General features: G+C 44.5%; 1 protein-coding gene across 1 annotated transcript; it reads right to left on the bottom strand.

Moving 5' to 3' along the window:
* Window positions 1-6,898: 6,898 nt before the first annotated feature.
* LOC149865773 (uncharacterized) lies at window positions 6,899-13,805 on the bottom strand. Its single transcript, XM_090041006.1, has 3 exons — window positions 11,382-13,805; window positions 10,945-11,026; window positions 6,899-8,053 (listed from the first exon to the last, which is right to left on the bottom strand). Exons 1-3 carry the CDS (start codon window positions 12,928-12,930, stop codon window positions 7,699-7,701), a joined length of 1,986 nt encoding a protein of 661 aa, XP_089897132.1. The 5' UTR covers window positions 12,931-13,805; the 3' UTR covers window positions 6,899-7,698.
* Window positions 13,806-20,192: the final 6,387 nt, after the last annotated feature.

Below are 20,192 nucleotides of genomic sequence, written 5' to 3' on the forward strand. Positions count from 1 at the left end.
GCTTTGCTTCATTGCGCTTTGCAGATATTGCATTTTTTACAAATTGAAGGTTTGTGGCAACCCTGCGTCGAGCAAGTCTATTGGCGTCATTTTTCCATCAGCACCATTTTTCCAACAGCATTTGCTCACTTCATGTCTCTGTGTCACATTTTGGTAATTCTCGCAATATTTCAAACTTTTTCATTATTATTATATTTGTTATGGTGATCTGTGATCTTTGATGTTACTATTGTAATTGTTTTGGGGCACCATGAACCGTGCCCATATAAGACGGCGAACTTAATCGATAAATGTTGTGTGTGTTCTGACTGCTCCACTGACAGGCCATTCCCCCGTCTCTCTCCCTCTCCTTGGGCCTCCCTATTCCCTGAGACACAACAATATTGAAATTAGGCCAATTAATAACCCTACAATGGCCTCTAAGTGTTCAAGTGAAAGGAAGAGTCGCACGTCTCTCACTTCAAATCAAAAGCTAGAAATTATTAAGCTTAGTGAGGAAGGCATGTTGAAAGCCGAGATAGGCCAAAAGCTAGGCCTCTTGCACCAAACAGTTAGCCAAGTTGTGAATGCAAAGGAAAAGTTCTTGAAGGAAATTAAAAGTGCTACTCCAGTGAACACACGAATGATAAGAAAGCGAAACAGCCTTATTGCTGATATGGAGAAAGTTTTAGTGGTCTGGATAGAAGATCAAACCAGCCACAACATTCCCTTAAGCCAAAGCCTAATCCAGAGCAAGGCCCTAACTCTCTTCAATTCTATGAAGGCTGAGAGAGGTGTGGAAGCTGCAGAAGAAAAGTTTGAAGCTGGCAGAGGTTGGTTCATGAGGTTTAAGGAAAGAAGCCGTCTCCATAACATAAAAGTGCAAGGTGAAGCAGCAAGTGCTGATGTAGAAGCTGCAGCAAGTTATCCAGAAGATCTAGCTAAGATAATTGATGAAGGCGGCTACACTAAACAACAGATTTTCAATGTAGACGAAACAGCCTTATATTGGAAGAAGATGCCATCTAGGACTTTCATAGCTAGAGAGGAGAAGTCAGTGCCTGGCTTCAAAGCACAGGCTGACTCTCTTGTTAGGGGCTAATGCAGCTGGTGACTTTAAGTTGAAGCCAATGCTCATTTACCATTCCGAAAATCCTAGGGCCCTTAAGAATTATGCTAAATCTACTCTGCCTGTGCTCTATAAATGGAACAACAAAGCCTGGATGACAGCACATATGTTTACAACATAGTTTACTGAATATTTTAAGCCCACTGTTGAGACCTACTGCTCAGAAAAAAAGATTCCTTTCAAAATATTACTGCTCATTGACAATGCACCTGGTCACCCAAGAGCTCTGATGGAGATGTACAATGAGATTAATGTTTTTTTCATGCCTGCTAACACAACATCTATTCTGCAGCCCACGGATCAAGGAGTAATTTCGACTTTCAAGTCTTATTATTTAAGAAATACATTTCGTAAGGCTATAGCTGCCATAGATAGTGATTCCTCTGATGGATCTGGGCAAAGTAAATTGAAAATCTTCTGGAAAGGATTCACCATTCTAGATGCCATTAAGAACATTCATGATTCATGGGAGGAGGTCAAAATATCAACATTAACAGGAGTTTGGAAGAAGTTGATTCCAATCCTCATGGATGACTTTGAGGGGTTCAAGATTTCAGTGGAGGAAGTAACTGTAGATGTGGTGGAAATAGCAAGAGAACTAGAATTAGAAGTGCAGCCTGAAGATGTGAATGAATTGCTGCAATCTCATGATAAAACTTTAACGGATGAGGAGTTGCTTCTTAAGGATAAGCAACGAAAGTGGCTTCTTGAGATGGAATCTACTCCTGGTGAAGATGCTGTGAACATTGTTGAAATGACAACAAAGGATTTAGAATATTACATAAACTTAGTTGATGAAGCAGCGGCAGGGTTTGAGAGGATTGACCCCAATTTTGAAAGAAGTTCCACTGTGGGTAAAATGCTATCAAACAGCATCGCACGCTACAGAGAAATCTTTCGTGAAAGGAAGAGTCAATCGATGGGGCAAACTTCATTGTTGTCTTATTTTAAGAAATTGCCACAGCCACCCCAACCTTCAGCAACCACCACCCTGATCAGTCAGCAGCCATCAACATCGAGGCAAGACCCTCCACCAGCAAAAAGATTACGACTTGCTGAAGGCTCAGATGATGGTTAGCATTATTTAGCAATAAAGTATTTAAGGTATGTACATTGTTTTTTTAGACATAATGCTATTGCACACTTAATAGACTACAGTATAGTGTAAACATAACTTTTATATGCACTGGGAAACCAAAAAATTCGTGTGACTCGCTTTATTGCGATATTCGCTTTATTGCAGTGGTCTGGAACCGAACCCGCAATATTTCTGAGGTATGCCTACAATAAAGATAATATCTTCTTTTTAATGTTCTTGACATTCTACTAATGAAGCTAACCTTGTTTTGGGGATTTTTGCTTTCTGCTAGGCTTTCTGATCTCTTCTCCTATTATACTGATCTTTAGCACTTTTGAAGATCAAAGGTCCACCCACAGGGCACCTGTACACATGATGCCATTAACATGTACATGTGATAAAAGTGTCACTTTTTGTGGCTTAATGGCATCATAGTGTACACATGCAAGAATTTGGGGGGTTTAAAATGACTTTGCATCATGGCAAACTAAATTATATCTGGATGTAGTTTAGTTTGCAACTTTGCAAGTTGCAACAATGTAGCTTTCAGCTCATCCCCGCCCCCCCCCAGTCATGGGAGAGGTGGGAAGGCTTTGTAGAAAAAAAGGATCAGGCCCCACAACACTTCTCCCTTCAGCGTGTGCCTGCTGAAGATAGAAGCGGCAAGGGGCCCAATCCTTTTCTCTTTTCTGGTGGGTTGTTTTTTTTTGGTGGAGACTACCTGCTTCCAAACTGGGGAAGCACCTGGCCTGCCAGCAGACTGCCCAGGCAGCTCCAGATGGTGCTGCCACCACAGAGAGAAGGACCGGGGCCCCCCACAGCTCAGGAATCACTTGGCCTACCAGCAGCTTGCCCCCGGGCTGTGGGTAGGCTCCAGGTCAGACAAAATATAAAAAAGAATGGGGCCTGTCACCATAATGTGATGGAAAAATTGAAATGGTTTAGTCCTGGGGGTTTTATTCTATGCCCCACCATTTCAATTTTGGGGGTATAGAATAAAATTTGGGGGATTAAACCCCCGTCATGTGTATAAGTGCCAATAGAGATCAGTCTGCAGCAGAAGGTAGGCTTTTAAACTTAGCCAGAAAGGGACATTAGGCTGAAGATTAGGATTTGTCCCTGCTCTCTGAAGCCATAAATCTGTAAACAATATTTTTCTTCAAAATGCTTTCAAAAACAAGGTTCATATTAAATTTGGAGGCTTGCCGTATGCAAGAAAATACAGTATTTTAAGACTTGGTCTTGACACCTGTAGTCAGGCAAAATCAATACCTAGGCAGGATGGGAACCAAAGGTAATGAAACTAATAACATTTGACATCTTCTCAAGGAGAAATGTAAAGGACGAGAAGTTCATAAGCACATTTACACCCTTTTCATTCCTGTTTTTATATCTTGAAGAGGAATAAATAAGTATTTGACGGTACAGGTAAAAAGCTGTTAAAATAATCTATTTATAAAATCTATCAAAACAGACAGAAATACTGTGAAGCCTTTTTAAAGCAGCATATACTAATGGAATAAAAAAACTGTGAAAAGAATAAACTCCCAGTGCACCAAAAGGTAAATTGCACTAGAAAACTAGCTTGATGAAATACTAGATCTGTTAAATGGAAATATTTGTTGTGTACCTAACCAGAATGCAGTTCATGCAACAGAAGAGCCCTCTTAAATAAATCCACCTATAACAAGAACAACATTTTGGTGCAAAAGGTTATCGGTTTCAAAATTGTGTGCTGCAATTTGAGATGTAAGCTAGGGTTGGATAAAAACAGGACAAAATTAAATTGAAATAGGCTTCTTTCTTTTATCCTTGAAGGTTGGGGCAAACCTAATTTTAGAAGCAATATCCCATTTTACTGACCATTTTGTAGGTGAAAAAAAATGTTGCCACATTTTTCAGGCACAATAGATATACGCAAAACTGATGTTATGTGCACATTTAACTACCTGGTTCCAATTGCAAATCAGGTTATTGATAATCTAAATGACATAATTCCTGCCACATTTATATAAGTCTACAGAAGCTACCCTGCAGCTATTTGTGTCCGCATAATTGCAGGTACATAATTGGATGCTGGATTTAGCCCTGTCCAAAAATCAAGACCAAAACATGAATGTGCCTTTTAAATTTAATCGAGCGGATTTTTTTTTTTGTGCTTTTTCAATCTTTAATTTGACAACTGTGGCAGTAATTGTTTGTTAAAGGGAGTTTATTTGGGCCTTATTCAAAAGCAGCTGAAGTCAAGTATGTCATTTAAAAGTCTACATGTAGAAAATGATTTGTAGTCATTCATCATGGCAATTTAAGTGCTGTGTTTGCAAAGCTCTTGTAAGGTTTATTGAGAATTCTCTGTGGTCCAATATCAGAACCAGGCAGCAGTCGACTTTAACTTGATAACATTTCTTTTTGCCTGAAGTAGGCAGTTTTAAGGTTTCATTTTCCAGTTTTTTAAGTATTTGCCACTTGATCAAAAGCAAAAATATTCTTCCAGCTTATGTGAGGAAAGGACTGTATTAGGACTGAAACTATTTTGAAATAACTCTTTTGTTTTCAGTGAACATCATTGACTAATTGATAATAAGACCCTATGGGAAAGAAAATAAAATAGACTTTTAGCATTTGCTTTGAAGAACAGCTGACAACATAAGGTAAATAAGAGTCGTGTTGCACATGCGTGGCGGGAAGCACAATTGCAGGATTCTACGTTGGATCCCATAGTACCATAATGCTGGTGCAGGAGCAGCTCAATCTTAGCCCCACCCTGGACTGGCCAGTAGCAAATTTAGCTCTCAACCATGGGAGCACACTATGCTTTCCCCCAGCTGGAAGCCCCGATTATCTGAAGGGGTTTCCAGGCAGGGGAGAGCATGGTGCAGTGATGGCCCAGCTGATCAGCTGACCATGTGCTTCCATGGCTGGGAACAAAGGTCAGCTGATTGTGCTCCCAGTCACCAGAGTGCATGCTGTGCTCCCCTGCATGGGAGCCCCAGTCACCTGATGGGGAACACACAAGAATCTTGAGAGATTATTGTGTGCTCCAGAGTTTGGGCCCAGGCTACATGCTGAATTAAAGGCGTGATAGAAACTAGCCACAAAGTTATTGCATATGTTTTCTGTAATATTGTATTTACTCATTTCTAAGACAAGGTCTCCCCATTTAACAGCGGGGAGAGAAAACCCTTGTCGTGGAATCAAGTACAGTGTAGTGGGGAAGGAAAGCGGGGGGGTGGGGACAGACATCTGCTGTGGCTCCAGCTCTGACCCTTAACCTGACCCTGATGATATAAAAATCGTGGTTCGTTTCTCGGGAGGTGGAAAAAGACCTTCACAGACACACTCTATTAGCAACACAAAAGGTATATATTTGCAAATAGGGTCAGAGAGAGAGACAAAAGATCAATCACTCTGCCCCCGAGCACAATCATTAGCAGGCTTTTATCCCCCCTCTCCTGACCACGTGTGTAGAAGGAGGAATTTTTACAACTCATTTCCGGTTCATACAAACATATATGTAAACATGTCGCTTCATACGTCCCATGTGCATTATAATTAACTACTTAAGTATGCGGGGCGGGTAGGCTTAATATGCATTAGGCTATCACGCGTGCGTGGATGGAACCCAAGGTTACTCAAGGTTCAACCTGAAGGCAAAAATGGCATTTGCTCTTATCTTAGCCTTAGGAATGTGGGGTCATGAAAGAAAGTGTGATTTAGTGTAACAAAGAGATAGTAAATTTGCAGGACAGAGAGGGAGTGATACCTTAGTACAATGGGCTTTTGGTGGTTTTTCCCATCAATTTCCAACCCCCCCCTTCCCTCTCCCATTAAGGAGACAAGGAGGGGTAGCAGCTGTGTTTTTTTTTTTTTTCCCTAAATCTGCTATTGATAATGCATTTTTAATAATATTTCTAACAATATCCCCCCTCGAGATGCTTTCTGATCTTTACTTCATTCGGGCATATCAAGATAATTACGAGGAATTTTTCTGAGGACCATGACCTTTGCAGCAGTCTGTGCTTTTAGAGGGACTGCTGCAACCTGCATTCCTTCCACTGTGGTGGTTATCAATCTAGTGAGACAAGGAATAAGGCAAGGGATAAAAATCAAACCAGTTAGAGCACACAAAAGCACAAACCCTACCTTTTTCCACCAGGGTCCTCCAAATAATTGAAACCACCAGTCCTTATTCCATGTGGTTTCCCACGTTTGTATTGGTACATGGGCTATTTTTCTAATCTCTTTGGCAATCTCTAAGACTGCTTTCCCGTTGTCATCTATTTGGAGGCAACAGTTAGAAAGGTTGAGCTTTCCGCAGACTCCGCCTTCCTGTGCAAGTAAATAGTCTAAGGCCATCCGATTTTGGTATATGGCTGCTCTCATCTGAGAACTTTGTCGGGCCAATAACTCGAGAGCAGTGGCGGTCTGGTTAGTAATTACTTCCAAGACTGCCTGCAACCGGATGATTCTATTCAGCATATATATTGGTGTCCGGTATCCCCAACTCCCATCATTAGCCCATGTAGCTGGTCCATAATACTCAATAATCCTCTGAGGGGGCCACTCATCCTTCTTCCACTTTTGGGAGCTACCCTGTGTCAAACTTACATCAATACTTCTCTTGGCCCTTTTCCAATCATCATACAAAGAGACTCCTAGCTTATTTCCAACCTCAGACGGTAACAAAAAGAAAGCTGGTACAATTACTCCCATATAGCAAGTTCCCGTCCACCCCTGTGGTAGTATTGTATAGGCCCGTCGTCCGCAAATCCAATAGTATCCTCTTAAGGCCCTATTTTCTCTATTGGTGGCATTTGGAGGGGCCCAACCATAGGGCATCTCGGGAAACCCCAAGCCTCCTTCTGGACCCAAAGGACCAGCAACTGCGTGGCCTCCTTTCATGGAACATTCCCATAGCCCATCCTGGTTCTTGTCTGTACAATCTGTCCGATCATCACTTTGATTTGTGGCACTCCAATATTTATTAAACCACACAATTGTTCCATTGGGATGCTGCCACACTAGCCGATTATACCCTGGGCTATTAGGATAATAAAGCCGTTCTAATCTTGTAAGGTTCATCCACCTTACTTTTAAAGTCCATATGCAACGGCTGTGTCCCAACCTTTTTCCTGTACCATTATTACTGATGCAATACTCTCCTAACGCCACTTGGGAAAGTTCCCAACTGTGGTTCTCATCCCATTTTTGACTAGTACTTTTAACATCTGCCTTACTACTTACTAGCCATTTCGGGGCCAAAGGAAAAGCCCTCCAAGGCCACTGGCCTCTGGCCTCCCGAAGCCCCCCACAGGCCCAGCAGTTGGTAAGATTAAAAGTACCTGCAATTCTTTCCATCATATCAACATACAAATTTGTCCCTGGGGGAGCAATTTGGGAAAGCGAGGGTGTGAGCCAGCGGTTAAGGCTGCTCAATTCTGCTTCTTTCATTATGCAGATAACAACAAGGCACATTAAGATTCCCACCATATTTTCCCTTTTACTTTCTTGTCTAATTTTCTGAGCTTTGATTAAGCCGTCTCAGGCGCACTTGGAGATCACCAGTAGGTTCACAGCTCCACTTGCTGGCTTCTTGTTCCGAAGACGACTCAGCTTCCGGAGTGAGTTCGTCTTGGGAGTTGTTGTCCTCTGACGCTTGTGGATGTCGTTTCACACGGGTATGGTGTATCCAACGATCATGGCCAGTAATCTTTACAGCGGTGTGGGTTGTCAGAAGTACCTGGAAAGGGCCACTCCACCTCTCAGTCAAAGGCTCCTTTTTCCACCGCTGCACCAAGACCCAGTCTCCCGGGGAGAAGTCATGTACCGGTACATCTAAAGGCAGACGCTGAAAGGAGGCTGCATACCTGTGAAGAGAAAACAAGACAGACTGCAAGGCAATAACATATGTATGAAGTTCACTATTACCTAATTCAAAAGTTACATTCTCTCGCATCCCAGGAGGTAAGACTCGAGGCGGCTTGCCAAACATAATTTCATATGGGGTCAATTTGAGGCCCCGTCGGGGAGTGTTTCGAATACAAGTAAGAGCTAGCGGCAATGCTTGAGGCCACTTAAGGCGTGTTTCAATACAGATTTTGGTGAGCAAAGTCTTTAAAGTTCTATTCATGCGTTCCACTTGTCCTGAACTCTGTGGTCTCCATGGTGTGTGTAGTTTCCAAGTAACCTTGAGAGCTTGTGCGACTTCTTGAACCACTCTTCCCACAAAGTGTTGTCCTTGATCCGACTCGATGGACTCAGGCAGGGAATACCGGGGAATGATCTCCTGTAACAAATACTTCACTACTGCAGCTGCAGTGGCAGTCCTGGTGGGCCAAGCCTCGACCCAACCAGAGAGCTGGTCTACCATGACAAGTAAAAACCCATGATGTCCGGATCGTGGGAGCTCGGCAAAATCAATCTGCCATGCCTGTCCAGGGTACGCTGCCCAGGGTCTACCTCCCATTGGCACAGGGGGTTTCCTTCGAGGGTTTACTTTCTGGCATGTAATGCACCTGGTAGCAATGCGCTGAGCTTCTACATATAGCCCTGGGGCTACTGCTTGGCGGATCATTAGATCACCCATGGCCAAACCTCCCATATGGGTTCTTGCATGGAGCTGTTGCAGCACCTCCCGAAGCAATGGCCTGGGTATCATGACTTTCCCTCCTGGTACTATCCACCACCCCTGGGAGTTCTTTTCTGCACAAGCTTTCTGTGCAAATTTATCTTCTTCAGGGGAATACTGTGGGACTAAATCCTGAACGTATGGCCATATGGCATGGGACATAGCCTGCTTGGATACCTCTTCCGCTTCTCCCCCAATAAATGCAGCTTCCTTTGCTGCTGCATCAGCCTTTGCATTTCCAAGCTTATGCTTTTTCTCAGCAGCCTTCCCATGGGCCCGCACATGAATGACTGCTACCTCTTTAGGCTGGTGGAGTGCCTCTAGTAGTTTGATAATCTGGGGGCCATTAGCAATCTTATTCCCAGAGGCAGTAATGAAACCCCTTTCTTTCCACAATAGTCCGTGCGCATGGACTGTAGAAAAAGCATAGCGAGAGTCAGTGTATATATTAACTCGCTGGTCTGTCCCCAGCTGTAATGCTCGGGTGAGCGCAGTGAGTTCTGCGGCCTGTGCCGACCATGAGCTCGGCAATGACTCCCTCCATACTACCTTATCCAAGGTTACCACTGCACATCCTGTTCGTCTTTTTCCATCGATGACAGAGCTGGAGCCGTCCACAAAGTATTCAACATCTGGGTCTTCAATTGGGTCCTCAGCAAGATCAGGTCGCACCTGCGTGGTCTGATTCAGGACCTCAAGGCAGTCATGCGTCGGTTGCCCTGGCTCTGGCAGCAAGGTTGCAGGGTTTAAGGCTGTAGTATGTTTGAAAGTAAGTCCTGGATTAGAGAGCAAAAATATCTCATACCGTGATTGTCTGGAGGGGTTAAGAAATTTCCCTCCCTCAGTCCCTAGGATCTGGGGAACTCCATGAGGAGTGAGTATTTCCATATCCGCACCCATGACTATCTTCTGGGCTTCTTCAACAACCACTGCTGTGGCTGCCACAGCCCGAAGACAGGCTGGCCACCCGAGTGCAACTGGATCTAGAACCTTTGAATAATATCCCACGGGTCTCCAGGTCGGGCCCGATGGCTGTGTCAGCACCCCTGATGCAACCCCTCGATTCTCATGAACATACAGTCGATATGGCTTTTTACTGTTTGGGATGGCTAAGGCTGGGGGCTGGGTTAATGCTGCCTTCAGCAGATCAAAAGCATGCTGCATTTCTTTATTCCATTTCCATTTAGTGAGACTCTCCTTAGTCAGGGATTCATACAGTGGTCTAGCCTTCCCACCGTAATCTGGTATCCATAGTCGACAGAACCCAGTTAGCCCTAGGAATGCTCGCAGCTCCTTGGGTGACTTAGGTGGGGTTAGACCTTGAATCGCCTGTATGCGATCTGCACTCAGGGCTCTGACTCCTTTTGAGAGCTTATATCCCAAAAATGTGACTTCAGGCTGACATATTTGGGCTTTTTCTCTAGAGACTTTATATCCTTTTTTCCCCAGAGTGTTTAGGAGTGACCTGGTGGCTTCCTCGCAGAGCTGCAAGTTTGGGCTTGCAACTAGCAGGTCATCCACATACTGGAGGAGAGTCACTGCGGGGTGTGATCCCTTCCATTCCCCCAAGTCCTTCTGAAGGGCAAGTCCGAAAATATGGGGGGCCGCTATAAATCCTTGTGGAAGAACTGTCCACATGAGTTGGGCTTTATGGAAAGTATCTGGATCCTCCCATTCAAAAGCAAACAATTTTTGACTCTCTCGGTGAAGAGGAATAGAGAAGAAAGCATCTTTCAAATCTAGCACTGAAAATATTTCAGCTTCCCCCGGTACTTGTGTCAAGATCGTGTGAGGGTTCGGGACTACAGGATGGTCTGAAAGGACCTTCTTATTTACTGCCCGTAAGTCTTGGACCAGTCTGTATGAGACCCCATCTGCCTTTGGCACTCCAAGAATGGGGGTGTTATAGGGTGAAGACCCTTCCACTAGCCATCCGTACCTCTTGTATTTCTCTATTAACGGCTTGAGTCCAGCTCTGGCCGCTCGGCTGAGTGGGTACTGCTTTACCCGAACGGGCCCCTCCCCATCCTTGAGTACGATCCTTACCGGGGAGACGAACTTAGCTCGCGCAGGGGTTCCATCAGCCCATACCGAGGGGTCTACTCCGGTCATGTGATCTTCTGGACTTACTGCAGGGCGTCGGTCCTCCAGGAGAGCCATCTGATAGTTCGAGCTCTGCTTGACAGGTAGCTGGACCACCATCTGATCGTCTCTGAAAAAGATTTCAGCTTGCAATTTTGTGAGTAAGTCCCGCCCAAGGAGTGCAACCGGGCAACTTGGAGAATACACAAAGGAGTGCTCGAGCAAATGGTCTCCCACCTTGGTGAGGAGTGGTTTACAAACAGGGAGTTGAGTTTGCATTCCCTCAATCCCTTCTACAAGTACATGCTGTTCACTAGTTCCTGCACAGGGGGGTTTTTCTGGAATCATTGAACATGTAGCCCCAGTATCCACCAAGGCTTCAAAGTTTTTGCCACCAACCCTAATAGTTACCATGGGATCTTCTCGGGCTCCAACCCGAAGGGTAGTGGTCTTAGATCCCTGTCCCCTTCATTCTGAATCCTCACCCTTGTCTTCTGCCCGCATGAGGTGACCTCTCGGTTCCCCCTCTCTCTTCTCCTTCAACTTCGGGCATTCTCTCTTCCAGTGTCCTTTCTCCTTGCAATAAGCACAAACATCTGCTCCCACTCTTTCTCCCTTCCTCTTCTGTATCCCAGCCTTTCCAGGGTTCCCTCCAGTTATAGCAGCTGCTAGTGCTGCCATCTGTCGCTGAGCCTTTTTATCCTCCTTGCGCTCCTGCACTTGCTCACGATTCCCATACACCTTATATGCAATTTCCACCAGCTCTGAAATCGGTTTCCCAGCACCTCCCTCAGTTTTCTGTAACTTCTTACGGATATCAGCAGCAGATTGACCAATAAACATAAGATTTACCATGCGCTGGTTATCTGGGGCTTCTGGATCCAGATCCGAAAACCTGCGAAACGCCTCATACAGCCTCCCAAGGAAAGCTGAGGGATCCTCCTCTCTTCCCTGTCTCACCTCATACAATTTAGACAGATTGGTAATCCGAGGCACTGCCTTTCCCATTGCTTCCACTATAATTCCCAAATACCGTGCACTCAGCTCTCTGCCCTCTGCAGTATGATTGTCCCATCCCGGCTCTTCTACCGGGTAGGTATCACGCAGAGTACGACCAGCAGCACCCTCTGACTCAACTCTGGCTGCCGCAATACGCTCTGCTGTACCTAACACTAATCTCCTCTCCTCCGGGGTTAGGAGGGTCTGGAGCATCATCTGGACATCAGCCCAAGTGGGTCGATGAGTCTGCCCAATAGATCGAAACAAATCCCTCATCTTTTCAGGGTCTTCACGAAAAGAGGGGCTCTGATTTTTCCAGTTAAATAAATCTGAAGTGCTAAATGGGGTGTAGACAAAAGTTGCAGTGCCTCCTTCCCCAATAACCTCTCGCATCGGACAGTTCAACACCGGCTGTGACTCTACAGGCTTGCGCAAATAATAACCCTTATTTCCTGATTCAGATGAGGCACTTGGCTGAGGCTCACGCTCTAACTCATTAGGTATGCATTGGTACGTCGGTGGTGGTCTCTCTGAGGGAGGGGGCGGTGGTGCAGAAGGACTGGATGCCGAGGAGGCGTCTGACTCATCTTCGCTACCCGACAGGGCAACCGGAGCACGGGTCCGGTACTCAGCCAATTCAGAATTCCCCCCCTCATTAGACTCAGGAAGTACAGGCGGCCCCCCCCGAGCCTTTTTCTTAACAAGCATCACATGAGACTTTGCTAAGTAATTCTTAATCCAAGGTGGCTGATTTTGAACCACCCACAACCAACAATCAATATAAGGAAACTGATTCCAATACCCATTTTGCATAACAATTTCATGGATAGCTATCACTTCTTTTAGCACAAAGGATCCTTTCGGGGTCCAGTGGACCCCAAATGTTGGCCACTCGAGTTGACAAAACTTAGTTAAATCACCTTTTTTCATTTTTATTCCATAATCGGCCGGCCTTGCAAATTTATTAAAATGACGTAATAAGACTTTTAGAGGGGTATCAATATTGTTTTCTACACGAGAGCTATTCGTACCCATTTGCCCACAAAAATGCGCCCAATGCACACCAAATACCAAAAAGATCTCAACAACAGATGATTTACAATGAGAGCTAAGCCTAGAATTTCTCAGCAAACTTACACATCCTTTGTTTTAGATCCGTACACCAGATTGGGCAAAGGGAATTCGTATACTCACTCAGATACCCCAGAGATCTCGATCCAAATTCCAAAGTGTGTCTGCCTCTCCAGAAACTCAGAATTTACATAGGATACTTCCTTTAACTTCCCGGATATTTGGACTTAAACCTCAAATACCAGGGTGAGTCCAAAGTCGGCTCGGTGTGCACAAATCCCTGGTACCGGAGGTGCTCCGTCACTGAATTCCGGGGTAGTCCTCGAGAAGCCCCACGTTGGGCGCCAATTTTGATATAAAAATCGTGGTTCGTTTCTCGGGAGGTGGAAAAAGACCTTCACAGACACACTCTATTAGCAACACAAAAGGTATATATTTGCAAATAGGGTCAGAGAGAGAGACAAAAGATCAATCACTCTGCCCCCGAGCACAATCATTAGCAGGCTTTTATCCCCCCTCTCCTGACCACGTGTGTAGAAGGAGGAATTTTTACAACTCATTTCCGGTTCATACAAACATATATGTAAACATGTCGCTTCATACGTCCCATGTGCATTATAATTAACTACTTAAGTATGCGGGGCGGGTAGGCTTAATATGCATTAGGCTATCACGCGTGTGTGGATGGAACCCAAGGTTACTCAAGGTTCAACCTGAAGGCAAAAATGGCATTTGCTCTTATCTTAGCCTTAGGAATGTGGGGTCATGAAAGAAAGTGTGATTTAGTGTAACAAAGAGATAGTAAATTTGCAGGACAGAGAGGGAGTGATACCTTAGTACAATGGGCTTTTGCTGGTTTTTCCCATCAATTTCCAACCCCCCCCTTCCCTCTCCCATTAAGGAGACAAGGAGGGGTAGCAGCTGTGTTTTTTTTTTTTTTCCCCCTAAATCTGCTATTGATAATGCATTTTTAATAATATTTCTAACACTGTTTTAATGTTTTGCCCATAGGATATAATGTTAAGGAGATATAACCTATCTATCTCCTTAACAGCTGGCAGGCTTTGTGGCTGTAGCAGGGCCTAGCAGCCAGGCCTGCAGTAGTTCCCCACCTCCCTGCCCCCCGTGCCCCAAGACAGACACAGTTGCACATGCACCCATAACACAAGTTTTGTCTGTCAGCAGCTAGAGGTGCAGGGCCCCAGAACCCAGAAGCCCCTGCACCTGTCTCCTTGACAGCTGTCTGGCTTCGTGGCCTCAGCAGGGACTAGCAGGCCTGCAGCGCTCACCCTGCTGTGGCTTAATACATACACATGACATGTTTTGCTTTCAAGAATTTAGGGTGTAGTATCCTCCAAACTCCTACACCTATCTCCTTGAAACTTAGCAGGCTTTGTGCCCTCAGAAGGTGCTACTATACCTGCAACTTTCATCCAAATCAGGCCAGAAATAATAAAGTTATAAGCTGTTTTGTCCTTCCCCATTATAGCCTATGGTCAAAACAGCGTCGAAACAGCAAAACGTTTTGACTTGCCTCATTTTGTTTTGAGGCTGTTTCGACTATATCTGTTCCATTTTGAATATGCTGTTTCAATCTTGAAATGAGTTGAAACAGCATTGAAACAAAACTAGCAGCAAAATTTCACACAGCCCTAGTTACTAGGTCCCCACTTCAAACCACATCTACTTTTTTATGGTAACTGCACAAAACAGTGCTCTTAACTATGTCACATTCAGTGCTTTTCAACCATTACAGTAGATGGGGCATCTATAAAGGACCAAAACATAATTGGATCAATGGCTAAGTTACCATCTATCATAAAAAAAACTTTATTTAATGACTTTTTAAAATAGCAATGATGGATCTAATTAACAGTAACCATTGTTCAGAGGTGCTGCGATCTACCATCTATGTAGTAAGGAGATCCTTAAAACACACATTATTGACTCAACGCACCACAATGGGACTGAAGGAACCATTTTGGTCAATTGAGTAAATGTTGTAGTGTACATGTCATTGACTCAAGTTGCATCAGCACCCTGGAGCTTTTATACCACAGAAGATACTGTGTTTGTGGAGTAATATCACTGTCATTGGAATGTGGGAGACAATTATTTTACTTGGAAAAATATTCACACACACACACACACACACACATATATGCTAAAAATTAGTTATGTATTGTCATATTATAGCCATAAGTATATGCCTCAATTGTCTGCAGAGGATTTGAGGGACAGATCTGGGTTCTGCTCCTTGCTCCCATGGTTTTTAATTTCTGGTTTTTAACCAGTGATGGCTAATGTAACACATTCATGTGGCCATGGCAGTGCCATTCCTGACATCAGGAACCATAAGCCAGGATCCCACCCTCTCCCAAAATAAGGTTTAAATTACTGAGCTACAGATTCATGCTCCCCCTTGCCTGTTTGTCTTCTGGACTTCTTGTCTGCCACTAGCCCAGTTTCACCAACAGGCATAGAAATGTCATCACCCACCTTATCCATTGCCCAATGGTTAAGGTACTCCTGGGAAGTGGAAATATTGGTTTTAGTCATCTTAGACTGAGGAGGTGTGGAATCTCAATCTCCTATTTTCTGGGCAAGTAACTGTAACTAGGTTATCGGGCAATAGTCCTGTTGTCAGCTATGGTCAAGAGTCAAAGTTATATTGGATGCTACAATTTGTACTGAGCTTATTATGAGTTAGGCATTCTTTTCAGGTTGCTCCACTCCTTTGAATGCTTTGGATAAAAGCACCTGCCTTGGGGCCAAGAGTTAGTTTTCTTAAACTCTGAGAAAGAGGAGGAATTCAGGCACACCCTAGTGCCTAGATGTTTATATTTACTATTTGCTCCCTCAGTCACCTTGTGAGATACTTAACTGTCTCCTTTGGCTGCATGGCAATCCTAGGTGTTTGGATCGCCCATCCAGGGTGCAATGCCTAAGTAGAAGGGTCTACAAAAAGGGTGTGCATCTCTAGCACTTACAGTCTAACGCCACAAGCAAGTAAAACAATGTCATACAACACAGACAAACTACAGAATAGGGTGTGGATTTACAGAACACATTACACTGAAGATGTCAACAATGCATTTTAGGTATATCAGGGAGATGAGAGAGAAACTGCAGAGGAAGCACACTTCAAGGTCTGTCATAAGTTTATTGGCAAACTGAGGGTGCCATACATGTGCCCATGGCAGTGCCATTGTGTGTAGATATAGAGAGTCCCCAGTCTGAAATAGTTATGTGTGAGGATAAAGCAGGAGAGTGCAATGGGAATAGAGGCAGGGATAATGTTCATTATGGTTTGCAGTCTGTCCCCATGAAGGATACTGGTGCACATAGATGTAATACCCATGGTAGTTAATATGATTGTAACTGGAAGCTTGAGAATAGAGGCTAGTTTCTTTATGAAATTTGTATGATCATTCACAATAGCTGGAAGCTCCCATAGCATATAGAAATAGGATTGAATCAACGTGCCAGAAATTCTGTCTGCATTGATGTCAGAGACCATGGGATACCTTGGATTAATTATGAATCTAAAAAGTTCAAATCTTCCTTGCCTTCTGCCTACCACTACCTCTCTCAGACCACCTTTCTCTGCACTATTGAGGACACACACCAAAAAGCCCATAGACTTTCAAATGAACACCCCAATGATTTCCGTGTGAAGCTAAAGACCTTTCTGTCTAGCTTCCTATCAGAATTTTCCAGTTTGTCCTTTTATTTCACAGGCCTTGTAGATAGATTAAAAGTAATGATGAACACTGATTTCTGCCATAACCATCTCTTCTGATCTTTAAAGTTTTCCTTACATGAGGGTTAAGGAGATTCAGATGTGGAATGAATGAGTTTCCAGAAAAGATTAGCCTAAAACAGAATATGATGCCTTTTGGCCATCCTGCAACATCCTCCACTTTGAAAGAGCTCTCCCAATGTAATTTCATAACTTGACTGATATACAAGAAGAAAATGAAGAATCTCTAGCTCTTATACATCTGTTTTCATCCACTGATCTCAGCATACTTAACAAAAGAAGGCAGCCTCATGATTTTCGTTTCATTATAAACAAAATGGTATATAAAACCCAAGCAAAGCACACTATAATCAGGAATTTGACCTAATGAAGTACTACATTAGATACTTCATTGTATAGATTTTATTTACCTGAGAAACATTTATATGCTTCAGTAATAGGAGGTGTAGATGAGAGATAGGCAAGAAGGTCAGACAACAAATAATGAGTAGATAGGATGCAGGAGAAGATGAAAGCAGAGCATGAGATTGAACTTGATGTGAAAGGAAATTGGAAGCCAGTGAAGGGATTAAAAAAGGAGAAAGATACGGTCAGAGTGGCAGAAGGAGATATAATCTTGACAGCAGTGTATTTGATAGACTAGAATAGGGAAGCAATTTAGGTTTACAGTATATTAGACCAGAGATGGATGTGAATCAAAACCCATGATCTAAACTCCCCTAGGAAAGTTCAGATACAGATACAAAGTTTGGGCCCTGATCCTGCAAATTCTTACCATCAGCCATAGCCAGTATGTTTCAGGATCAAAGCCCTTTGCATGTAGTCTTTTGCATTACTGGAACTGTATCAAATTTTAGCACCAGAATAATCAGAACTGCAGGAAAATTTCAGATACAGTCAGATTATATATGAGCTTTGACACCCTAGTGATGATATGGGTTGATTAAGCAGGAAAAAATAGTTTAGCAGTAATGATAAGAGAGAAAGTTGTAACCAGGCAAAACCTGTAAAATGAACTTGAAAGTCCTTTAATCTGAAACAAACTAGTCTTGCTTTAAGCTCTGTTAAAACTCTGAAAAATAGAAATTAACAATGGCAGAACTGACACTCCTTGAAGCAACACTATGAAAAGTATACAGTATAGGTCAGGGTGGGCAAAATATGGCCTATGGGCTGGATCTGGCCCACAGAGGGATTTTGTCCAGCTTGTGGTGGGTACCTTAGTCCCACCCAACCCAGACATAGAGGGCAGCCTGGGCTAGGACACCTGAAGGCCCTAGCCATGCCCTCTATGAGTGTAGAGCCGGAGCCCCAGCACCAACGTGACTGCTCCCACCCACCTGCCACAGTGATCAGAGGGTGGGACCCCACACTGTGTACCTCAGGACAGGAGCCCAGGAGTGACCAGCTGCATTCATGGAGCTGCTGCTCCTGATTGCCAGTACTGTATGGCATCTCTATCATGACCCCCATTGTGCAGCTCCTACACAGCACATGCAGTGTGCCCTGTGTAACCCTGCCCGACCTCTGCTCTCCCTCCCCGTGGCCCAGACCCTCCACTGCTTCCCACCTCAGTGGTAGCTATATCATCTCCCAAGCCATGACCCACTGCCAAGCTTCTGCTTCCACTCAGCCCTTTGCTGCCATCCCCAGCTCCTTCCAGCCACACACAGGGGTGCTAATGGCACCTTCTCTGTCCCAGTGCCATTTGGACTGAGCTAATGCTCAGCTCCATGCAGCACTGTGAGTTGGGGTGTCTACAGAAAGAGCCAAGCCCTTGCTGGGACTGCAGAGCTAGGAGGAGCCCTTTGCATTCTGCCAGTTCTGGGGCCCTTCAGCTCCAAATGCTTTCTCCCATTAGCCGTGAAGCCACTACTTACTGCTTGGGTTCCATGGCCTGCTGCCACTTAGCCGTTGATCCCAGCCCCAGCCAAACCTTTTCCCAGATGCCGCTCCCCATCTGAGCAGGGAGCATAACCATGATCCACTGCCTATCCATCCCTGCAACAGGCACCAGTTCTGCAGGCTGGGGCCAGGGACCAAGCCGCGATCCACTCCCCACACACCCCTGCCCAGGATCAGCCACTTAGAGAGGTTTCATGAGCTGTTGCAGGGGGATGAGAGAGTGGAGCAGTGCTGACAGCCCACAACAGTTCACCAAAACTCCCTATGTAGCCCACAGGCCCAAATAATTGCCCACCCCGACATAAGTATTGTACACTTCAATCAAAGCCTTTTAAAGTCTAGATAAAGTATTACCAATCTTCCAGCTGAAGTGACTAAAACTATTGAATAATCTGACCTTTAAACAAAATAAATGGTAAGAAGTCATACTACTGAATTCTTGAGGGGAAAATTCCCATTGTCATAAACCCAAAATGGTTTATAACTGAGCAGGAATTTTTCATACACATTAAACTTAATATAATAAGCTATTAATAAAAACACTATGACTAATCAGAGTTCAGTTTACTGTGTTCTATTTCATTTTGGCATTGGTATACATTCAAAGCTCAAATGGAGCCCATAACATCATCTGGGCACACTACAAGTGCAAAAATGAGTGGTGTAGTTATCAATATTTAAAGGATTTTTATATGGTCTCTAAACAGATAAAGCAAAGTTCACAGGTTTTTCTCTCTTCCCCTATCCAAAAACAAACAATATGTGTCACAGGTACAACCCAGACATGGGAGAGTAGGATACAAGGAGCAACAATATCATATATCCAGAAGCTGAAGTAAAGGTGTAAGGAACTGTAATAGGGGTCCCACCCTTTTACTAGAAAGGGGAGGGAGCCAGGCACCCCTGGCCCATTATCCCTTCCTTCAGCCCCTTTCCCTTCTTGCACTTTTCCCTCCCCTACCTTGCTATATGCTTGCTGATGTCTTTCCCCTGGTGGAAGTACCTTCCCCCTCCTGTGCCCCTCACCTTCTTCCACTTCACTTCAGACCTCCACTTTTCCCCTTCTCCGCCTGTGCCCCAGGGGTAACAACTGGCAAAGGTGACCTGAAACAATGGTCATTGGGTCTAGGTACAGGCAGAGCTGTAGGACCCAGGCCAGGAAGCTGGAAACAAGATAGCCACTGGATTCAGGTGCAAGCAGAGCCTGATGATCCAGGGATGGGAAATAGAGGAGTCATGTGACCCAAAGAGCCCTGTATAAACCCATGTTTTGGGCTAGAAGGGCAGTCTGGGTGTAGAAGCTGTTGGAGATGGACTCCTCTTTGAGAGGCATGAGGACTCTGGAGACAGTCTTGAGTGATGAGAAACTGGGTGCCTGCATAGAAAGCAAGTTAAGTACCATGGAGAAATGAAACAGGAGCTCCGGGTGGAAGACAGGGCCACAGGGACAACAGAACTCACCCCAAGAGATGCGGAGTTCTGGAATCCAGCCAGGATGGCACAGTAGCATTTTCAAAGCTGGTGCTCCCTCTGGATTGGAGAAGGGAGCCCATGACTG

The sequence above is a fragment of the Crocodylus siamensis genome, chromosome 4 (assembly GCF_052110815.1).
Source record: "Crocodylus siamensis isolate JL-2025a chromosome 4, ASM5211081v1, whole genome shotgun sequence".
Taxonomy (NCBI): domain Eukaryota; kingdom Metazoa; phylum Chordata; order Crocodylia; family Crocodylidae; genus Crocodylus; species Crocodylus siamensis.

What these genes read in the sequence shown, in the direction of transcription:
- LOC149865773 (XM_090041006.1), bottom strand. Translation starts at nt 12,930, where the DNA reads ATGGGTACGAATAGCTCTCGTGTAGAAAACAATATTGATACCCCTCTA. An exon ending in CATGCGGGCAGAAGACAAGG is followed by an intron (nt 11,027 to 11,381) that starts GTGAGGATTCAG and finishes AATCTTTTTCAG; the next exon opens with AGACGATCAGATGGTGGTCC. An exon ending in TGGAGGACCGACGCCCTGCA is followed by an intron (nt 8,054 to 10,944) that starts GTAAGTCCAGAA and finishes TTCTCTTCACAG; the next exon opens with GTATGCAGCCTCCTTTCAGC.